Source organism: Biomphalaria glabrata, chromosome 6, assembly GCF_947242115.1.
Source record: "Biomphalaria glabrata chromosome 6, xgBioGlab47.1, whole genome shotgun sequence".
NCBI lineage: Eukaryota > Metazoa > Mollusca > Gastropoda > Planorbidae > Biomphalaria > Biomphalaria glabrata.
Window position 1 is genome coordinate 44,385,745 of NC_074716.1, and position 10,469 is coordinate 44,396,213.

General features: G+C 34.2%; 1 protein-coding gene across 1 annotated transcript; it reads right to left on the reverse strand.

Annotated features, from left to right (window-relative positions):
* Window positions 1-5,133: 5,133 nt before the first annotated feature.
* On the reverse strand, window positions 5,134-10,469 carry LOC106057530 (uncharacterized). The gene is made up of 5 exons (XM_013214766.2): window positions 10,337-10,469; window positions 9,005-9,141; window positions 8,392-8,594; window positions 6,989-7,106; window positions 5,134-5,390 (listed from the first exon to the last, which is right to left on the reverse strand). Exons 1-5 carry the CDS (start codon window positions 10,398-10,400, stop codon window positions 5,283-5,285), a joined length of 630 nt encoding a protein of 209 aa, XP_013070220.2. The 5' UTR covers window positions 10,401-10,469; the 3' UTR covers window positions 5,134-5,282.

Below are 10,469 nucleotides of genomic sequence, written 5' to 3' on the forward strand. Positions count from 1 at the left end.
ACAACAATCCCAAATTCCAACAGCACAGTTGAGGAAGATTTTGATTTTAAAACCCTATCCAAAATTTACGATAACCCCATCTTCAATATCAAAAAAGCAAATTACACACTCAAAATTCTATGAGCGTAGCCAAAGGGGTTTTGAGTTTAACCCCCCTCCCCCTTCCAGTTGGGGTTTGAAGCTAAAAAGTACCTCTTCAATATAAAAAAAGCAAATTACACACTATAAAATCTATGAGCGTAGCCAAAGGGGTTTTGAGTTTAAATCCCCCTCCTCCAGATGGCTTTTTCTTTAAAGTTTAAAACCCCTCCAGATGGTTTTGAGTTTAAAATTCCCCTACAGAGCGTTTAGAGTTGAAAACCTCTCTCTTCAATATTATTTTAAAGCAAACTACAGTCACCAAATTCTATGATCGTAGCTAAATGGGGTTTTGAATTAAAAACAAAACAAAAAAAAAACCCAGAGATTTTTTAGTTTAAAACCCCTCAACAGATGATTTGACGAAAAAACTTTCCTTTTCGATATAAAATCTAAAGCGAAATACAGGCATGTAATTCCAAGAGCGTAGTCAAGAAAGGTTAGAAATTTCTACCAGTGGCTTGGGCTCCATTAATTAAGTGTGAATAGTCTTCTGCCGAAATTGAAAAACACTAAATGTGGCTCAACAAAGATGGCAAAGACAGATTTTAGGAGTCAGTCATAGAGATCGGGTCTTAATCAAAGAAAAATTATGCCGAACTGGGAGTGGAATCCTTAGTAAGGTTGTGACATTGCGTCGCATGAGGTTTTGCGGGACATGTTTTCCGACAAAATGAATTACGCAAAATAAGAGTTGCGGAAACAGCTTGCCGGAAAATGCGCCGAACGGCGCGAGAGGGTCTAAGTCAGTAAGAATAGCACATTAGGTTTTTGAAATAAATTTTTTTAATAGCAAGATAATGCACTGTAGATACCTCAGAATATGCATTTTGTTGGCTTTCAATACCAGAAATAGTGCTCGGAGGCGGGGCTTCGCCCCGCGCTGGGGGAGCGCTACGAACTCCCCCAGACCCCCTTGCTAGCAAGGGCGGGGAGTCTACAATAAACAATAAACGTCTTCCGAAAGGGTCAGAATGTAATAAAGATTAATTATGTACACACACACACATATGTATATATATATATATATATATAATTTTTTTTCGCGGGGGGGGGAGGTCGGGGGGGGGGGAATCCCCCCCAAAACCCTCCCCGAAAAAAAATCCTGGCTACGCCCATGATATATATATATATATATATATATATATATATATATATATATATATATATATAATATATTAATTGCTTCATTTCTGGTACACTAACCAAAAAAAAAAAAGGTGACAGAAAACATGTCTTTTCGTCTATAAAAGTTAAGAATGCACATTGTATGGAATTATGACGTGCTCCTTTTAGAAGTGGAAGTTGGGTCGTGCAGTGGCGTGCCGTCTGTTCAATCACTGGTCTATTTTATTGAACATAGAGTCTTACGTTTTTTTTAATTTTTGTTTTGTAGCGGTCCCTGTAAGGTTAAAGCCGCTATTTATTTCTTTTTGTTGTCTCTCTTTCTAGCATGTTTAGATAGAAAAAAAAACTGGAAAAAGTTAATGGAAATCTGATTTAATTTTTATTTGTAAAAGCAAATTAAATGTAATAAAGGTCAGAAATCTCATTATCGATAATAGGAAGCTCAGATTGTTTTCAAGCTAAAAGCTACTTACATTTAATTTTTCTTGCCGAAAAATCCAAAAGTCTCATTTTCGATTTTCGTTTATAAAGGCTGAGAATACATATTTATGTTAATATTACATATCATTTTTTAAAAAATCGAGTTGCATACACAACGGTTAGTATTGTCATCGATCAAGCTCTAAGTCTGTCTTTATGTTACTTTTATCCATCACAAAAGACCATGGCTTGAATATTTCGTGTCCATTAACAGATCTTGCATTATCTTGTTTTGTTATGATTCTGTGGATACCGTTTACGTAGTTTAAAAACGTGATAAAAAGAAAAGAAAGCAATTTGGAGAAATATTTCAGTGACGTAGCGAGGGATTTGGGGGGCCTGTGGGCTTGACCTCATTAGTGACCCCTGCATTTTGACATTCGATAACATGACATGAGAAAATGGCGTAATATTTAATGTAAAAACAAATTTCGGGCACTCATTTGGCCCCCTTCAAATTGGAGCCGGGGGGATTTTCAACTTTGGACCCCCCCCACTCCACTCAGCCTAGCTACGCCACAGATGTGGGGGGTGATACAAAGAAACCAAAAGAAAAATGTTAAAAAATAACACAAAGAGGACGATCAAGGACGCCATATTAAAAGATTAATTTTACAAACTAATGAGTTAAAAATATTTTAATGGCAAGAAAAAGAACTTGGGAATTCGACTCCACAGTGCTAAGAAGCACACAATTGTTGACATGTTTCGAAAATGCTTCTGTTTTGTAAAGATACAAATGCACTAAAATTCTTGCTATTTCAGGATATATTTATTTATGAAAATGTCAAATGGAGATGAAGCCATGATCTGACAATAAAGAAAGAAAACAAATAATGATTTATCATTCTTTAACTGCTTGCGTATTTGATTAGCTCAAATCAGACAAGTTTCATAGAAAGCAAATTATTATGAGTGTTTTTTTTTGTTTTTTTTTTTGCCTGTGAAAAATACTTTTTCATCTTATAAATTAAAGACATTCCATCCAAAGCGAAGATGACTATACGTCCTACGCGGATCCATATGTTAATATAACTCTTCTAAATCATTGTTTTTTTCTGGCTGACTCAAGCAACCCGTTCCATAGACTAATGGCACTAGGGAATAAGAAGGACTTCTTTAAATTTGTTCTAGCATTTGGAGAAAGAAATGTGCCTTCCTCTTTGTATGATTCTGAGTATTTGATTTGATTGTATTTTATTTGTAATTTATTGGTTCATTGTTTCTGTGGATTTGTACGTCTCCACAGATGATCTTCTCCTTTTGCAACTTCTTGTGTGACTAAAGTGGCCAAACCTTGATACACAACTGCGGTCACAGATTGGGCATCTGTAATCATCAGTCGCTGTTACACTTTTACCCTTCTTTCTATTTCTGGTCTGTATGTCATCTGCCAGCCCGGACCCTTTCTTTATGCTCGATCACCATGTGAATTTATCCAGTGCCTCTGTTTCCCAACAGTTGGTGTTTTTTATTTTGAAGAGCTCAAAGTCGTATTTGCATACTTTAAATGTGTGCCTTTCTGTTAGATCACCATACATGTAGTATTAATTATTTACTTTTAAGTCTTGTCCTCTACATGTAGTGGTGTAACCGTGGTCAAATATTCGTAAATTTTCATTTGTTCTAAATCTCACTACTCTTTTTTTTTTGTGTCTGTTTTAATTTGTTCACACTTTTTTGTGTGTGTTTTAATTTGTTCACACTTTTTTGTGTCTGTTTTAATTTGTTCACACTTTTTTGTGTGTGTTTTAATTTGTTCACACTTTTTTGTGTGTGTTTTAATTTGTTCACACTTTTTTGTGTCTGTTTTAATTTGTTCACACTTTTTTGTGTCTGTTTTAATTTGTTCACACTTTTTTGTGTGTGTTTTAATTTGTTCACACTTTTTTGTGTCTGTTTTAATTTGTTCACACTTTTTTGTGTCTGTTTTAATTTGTTCACACTTTTTTGTGTGTGTTTTAATTTGTTCACACTTTTTTGTGTCTGTTTTAATTTGTTCACACTTTTTTGTGTCTGTTTTAATTTGTTCACACTTTTTTGTGTGTGTTTTAATTTGTTCACACTTTTTTGTGTCTGTTTTAATTTGTTCACACTTTTTTGTGTCTGTTTTAATTTGTTCACACTTTTTTGTGTGTGTTTTAATTTGTTCACACTTTTGTGTGTGTGTTTTAATTTGTTCACACTTTTTTGTGTGTGTTTTAATTTGTTCACACTTTTTTGTGTCTGTTTTAATTTGTTCACACTTTTTTGTGTCTGTTTTAATTTGTTCACACTTTTTTGTGTCTGTTTTAATTTGTTCACACTTTTTTGTGTCTGTTCTAATTTGTTCACACTTTTTTGTGTCTGTTTTAATTTGTTCACACTTTTTTGTGTCTGTTTTAATTTGTTCACACTTTTTTGTGTCTGTTCTAATTTGTTCACACTTTTTTGTGTCTGTTTTAATTTGTTCACACTTTTTTGTGTGTGTTTTAATTTGTTCACACTTTTGTGTGTGTGTTTTAATTTGTTCACACTTTTTTGTGTGTGTTTTAATTTGTTCACACTTTTTTGTGTGTGTTTTAATTTGTTCACACTTTTGGCTAATAGATGAGCATGTATTTGAATTTAAAGAGACAATTTAACACAAACCGTTGTTTTTTTTTTTACCATAGCTGTAATCAAGTCAGAACGTCCCGGAACCAGCAGAAACCTGGATCCAGGTACCCGGACAAATGATCTCGAAAATGGCTCTAACGATTTTCCTAGAAATTTAATAGTTGATGTATATCGCTGAGAAAAGAATTACTAGATCGTCGGTTACACTGGGAAACTCTAGATTGACAGTTGTAATTTTTCAAAGTAAAAAAAAATAATTAATGTAAATTTGGCTGGAGACAATATCTAGGCTTTAGAGCCAATATGGCGTATACAGCCGTATTACCGAAATTATGCGATAATAATACATTTAAATTTTTTTCATTGAAGTTTATAAGCGTTACTTCAATTTTAACATAAATCTAATGTGTATTACATATAGACATTTGCTACCCAGGGATTAAATATAACATTTCTAGATCTAAACTTTAGATCGAGTTGTAGATCTAACTGTCCATATAATGTACATACCAATAAATTATCGTAAAAGTATATATTCCTCGCTGTCCAAAATAAAAAAATGTGTATGTTTTAAAAGCTGACGGTATCACGGATTTGAAACCCGTATTGAACTACACATTTTTAAAATGATTATTATTATATTATATTTGAAGTTTAATACTAGAGGTATTGTGTTTTAAAAATATATATATTTTAAAAACGTTTTTCTTGTTTTGTAAACTTCTCTTGGGCCACCGTGTAGGCCTATATGAGTTTGACAATTTAAATAAACAAACATTTTGATACTGTGTCTTCATTCTTTTATTTAGTCTCAGCCCTAATCATCCATCAACATAAAGACAAAGGGCCGCCAATCATTAGGTATAAAAGTAAACATTTTACAATCGTTAGACATTTAAGTATCACTTTGAAACTGTCCAGCAAAATGCATAAGCCAATCAAGGGGTGACTACTATTGCACAACAAGCTAATCTAGGTCCAGCGTTGCCGTTGTAAATACTTCCTGGGTTGCCTCCCCTTCCAAGATCATCCCGAGCCGCATGAACCTATTCAATATATATAAACAAAAATTTAAAATAATTGACACTACATTCAATGTGGGCAAATACTATGGGGAAATATAAGTACGCAACATTTTGTTGCAACCGTTTGGAATGAGACGTTTTTGATGTAATTCTGATTATAAATTTAAAAAAATGGGGAAACATTAGTAATAAACACTAATTATTGACAACGCTTTAGTACGATCAGTATTCTTTATTAAAAAGTTTATATCAACTCACTCTTTCTGTCTGGTAAAAGGTTTGTACACGTTTACTTTTTTTTCCACACCCATTCTCGGATCCAGTTGAAACTGTGCACAATTATTCACTGGTGTAGACAAGACACGAATCAATTTAAAAAAATAACAAATTAGTCAATTTATTACTGGTCATTACTAATTTTGTTTGATTCCAACAAGGGAAATTAATCCTTCAGTATTCACTGATATGCCTATGGTAAATATGCATGGTTTGGTCTTCTTAGATGATTATACTAGTTTTTTTCTCTCTTAATTTCATTCTCTAATTAAGTTTAAACTTGAAACAATCATTTATTGTACTTAACAAAACATATTATCTATGGGCCCTTTTGTCTCCACCTTTCATGCTTAATACCTTCAAATTCGTATAGAAGAGGTATACAAAAATATGTGAAGGACATCCTCTTTCTGTTGAGACTCCGGACTAGGGTCCTGTACAGGGCCGCCTTTAAGTATGTGGAGACCCTATGGCAAAATTCTTTAAAACACTTTTTCGAAAGCTTTAATAGTATTTAATACAAATCCACATATTTAAAAAAAAATACGAATATCTAAAAGCCATATTTTGAAAGAAAGAGATCACTTGTAAATTACATTAATTTTTCTTGGTTTAAAAAAATAAAATTATTTAATATGCATATTCCAGTAAAAGAATAAGTGCAAATTTTCAGGGTTTATGCAATGAAGTACATCCAGAGTATATTACGAGAATGTGGGCACACTATAAGCAGACCACATTTAAACCACAGCAGTGCAGTCAACTGTATGATTTAAAGTACTGTTGGTAAAAAGGCGAAATAAAATATATTCAAAGTATAACGTAAAGTTAATGACCCGTTAAAATATGGACCTTTTCTCTATTGTTGGGGCCTCCTTTCTTGTGGTGTCCCCTGGGCTGTAGCCTCAGCTGCACTCCCTTAAGTCCGACCCTGGTCCTGTCTGTTCCTCCTCCTCCCTCCACACCCCGGAGGCTGGACAGAAAGGCCCATATCTTGATCAGGTGTAAATATTTTGTCGCTCAACATACTACGACCAGAACATAAAGGCAAGTCAATCATTTCTCAACGATAAATTCTTTTATTCTGTTTTGAACTAAATTAACCCTTTTACGACTGTTCTTATTTTTAAAAAGGAAGTCTTGGCTCTATACAGCTTATAACTTTCACACATTACCCAATCAGCACAGGCTGCGAACCAAATAAATTCTATTTTTTCTATTTCTTAAAGGGAAAAGAAAAAAAAAATTGGATACTGAACATTTCGGGTACAGGATCGGATCGGATTGTGATTGTAAGCCGAGGTACCACAGTACTTCTAAGCTCAATACGCATGTCTACTTACCACGATTCCTCTGCCCAGAATGCTAATAGAACCGAACAATGAAGCTTGGCTGTCATAGAGAACAACATGCAGAGTGCCATCTGTCTCCTGCTTTATGTTTCCTAAGTCACCTATATGTCTGGGGTAATTTTTTCAAATAAATTAATGATGATAACATACAAAACATAGAAAGTACTTTTGTTTTTTAACAGAGCTTATAAAAGGGAAAGAAAGGCTGCAGTTTCTCTAAACATTGCATGATTTATTTCCCTTTTTATAAAAAAAATACATTAATTACCAATTAATTAATTAACAAATAGGTTAATTTTAATGTTTTTCTGCCCCTTAAGTTAGTGAGGCTAAATTTTAAGCCTATCTGTTTGCAGTGATGTAGTGCCAGCTTTGCCTCATTCTGACTAAACAAAAATGCATAGGGCCTACTATGTTTGTTATGACTCGATTTGGAATTTAGCACGATGTTTTATAAAAAGGGAAAGTTTTTTACTTTCGTTATGTGACTATTTATAATGTACACATGTCTGTTCACACTATAATTATGAAAAACTACTTATTAACTGCTGTTTTAAATTATGTGCCATTAATATGCATATTAGTAAATAGATTTACATAAATAGATTTGTTCTCTTTAAAAACAAAAGTAAACAAGCAATACATTTGTAAAAAAAAAATTTGACTAAAAATCAAAAACTGTTTGCATAAATATGATAAAAATATTGTAAATGGTCATCTCCTTTACTTTGATACTATTTATAGTGAATAGTTGTAAAAATGTTGTATTTTTATGAAAAAAACTGCTTGCATAATTGATTTAAAAAAAAAAATTTTTCACTTTTAGAAAAGAAAAAAGTAGCCTTTGCATCAGACCTTTGAATGGTCTAAAATATATTTTCTAGTTTACGAGATCTAAATGGGATGGACGGACCCCACAAAACAAATAACGTCTATTTCTCTGTCCGATGTGGCTTAAAAAAACAAGACTAGGATTTAAAATAAACCCAGACAACTTTTGGAAGCTTTGGTTTCTGAAGTAGATATTTAATTTAGCGACATTCGACGGTTCCCTTCATAACGTATTAAACTTCTTGTTTGACATCATTCATCAGTGATGATTATTTTCTGCATTGTTGCCAGTGTTAATTGGATTGGTTATTTTTTAATGTTACCTCCGTTTAGGCTTATCTACTCACAATATACAAGACACAGCGTGGAGACGACTAACATTTAACTCTTTCTCTCCTAACTGACGATACCAACGTTGATTCCACCAGAATGTGGTAAATAATTACGGAGAGAAAGAGTTAAAACATCCATGAATCCACTTAACAATCTGTTAAAGATGGTTTCGTCAAAGCTTCCACCCCTTTTCATTGATCACAATAACAATACCTGAAAGACGAACTTACCTTACAGTGTCAGCTATATCCCCGTGGTTCATACTCAGTGGGTTAAAGTGACTTCCTTTAGACAAGGTGACACAGCCGTTATCTACGTCCCCGTAATGGTGAATGTGAAGCCCGTGGAGGAGCTCAGAGTCCGGAGTGTCCGGCGGAAACTGTTTAAACCCGGACAAGCTAATATTTATTTTTAATGGAGCCCATTCGTTCGTCTGCATAAACAAGATAGTTAGATTATAATTATAGTTTACAAAGATTTGTATACTTGGTAAAATATACCTTAGAAATAATGCTCTGTAAACTCGGTTTGATTTCTGGTGAAAAATGGACTGTTATATTTCGGGATCTATAATGCCAAACAATTCTAATCGGTAACCACATGTCATCCTTGATAATTGTCGGCCACAGAAACAAATGACCGATACATCATTTGACCCATACATCATAAGGTCTGAAAGGGATAGTTAACTTTTTATTACTATCTTTTTTAAATAATACATATATATATCTTTTAAAATAAAGTGCGAGTCCAGGTCAGCCTTAGAATGAAAGAATCTAACCCGCTTTAAAACGCTACGCTAGGTAAACTAATCTTATCAAATGAAATTCCGACCAAACTTACTTGGTTGAAAGTTATGATGCCTGTAACGTTTAATGGAGACTTTGCGTCCGGGTGCATGTGACATACTGCATTTATTGGCAGTGGCGTAGCGTCCGTGATCCCGCCGGACCCATGATCATCTGGGTCCCACAAGGACACTTCAGAAATTGAAAACAAAATACGTTGAATGTCATTATTGAAATATATTTATATTTTTATTATTATATTTCTATTGTACCAAGTTGTTTTTTTTGACAAACATTACGAGGCTCAACAGGCTTATGAAATTGTTTTGTGATGATATAAACCTGTTGAGCCTTGTAATTTTTGTCCAAAAAAAAAAGTTATTTTTTAACTTTTCTTTTTAAGTAAAAATTTGGACAGCATTCAAAAGATTGCAAAATGTTGATTAGATTAGCATTGATGTCTGATTTTTTTTCGTAATCTCTGTTGATGTAATACCAAAAATAAACAGCCATCAAAACAAATCATTTTTTGGGGGGATTTCCTAGCTGTGAGTACAAATAGTTGGTAGAGTTTGTGAAATAAGTCGATCAATTAATAATCCTCAGTTGTCTTGAAATAAACTGCAACCCCCCCCCCACCCCCCAGCTTTTTGGTACACAGAACGATGGCTATGGGGCATTAAAGTAAAGAGTTAAGTTCCCCTTCAGACCATGTGGTCTATAGGGCAGATGATGTAAATGACATATGTTCCTGTGGCTTACGGTTAACGAGGGTGTCATGTGGCCAGCACAACGATCAACCGCCCTTACTTTCCTCATGTCAGCTACCCATTAGAGCTGGGCGGACGGGTTAACAACAGAGGCACCCAAAGATCCCGAAATAAAAAATTTCAGTCTTCACCAGGATTCGATCCCGGGACCCCCGGTTTGGAAGCCAAGCGCTTTACCGCTTAGCCACCGCGGGCATTACGTCAACAAATATGCGCTAATTGTTTATAGTTCAAATCACAACTTTTAAAAGCCTTCGGCGATGTTTGACAATATGAAGACGTCTATGACGTAGTGTGAAACGATTGTGTTCTTCGTTGACACCATTTTAAATTGGTCGTTTCTGTAATTCAATAGTTCGAGTATAATGTATAGGACAATAAACACTGAGTCGTCAGGGTATTACCTATTTATATATTTGAATGTACTTAAGGGGACCAATGAACGCATCACACACTAAACTGGTTGTGGCAAAATATGTAGGTCAAGCAGGGGCAACGTAGCCACGGGATATACTGCATTCCTTATCAAAGAATCAAAAGACAAGCCTTTTTAGGATTAACTTAATATCATTTAATTAAGAAAGCTAACTACATACAGTAAGAAATGACAACATTACCTGAAGACCGAACAGCTGAGAATATAACAAAAAGTGACAAACAATTAGATCCACAGACCTTCATTGGGACGCTTTAAATTACTGTTAGGTGCGTCCTAAAGCTAAAACTCCACTTCGTTCAATTAGTCGATAC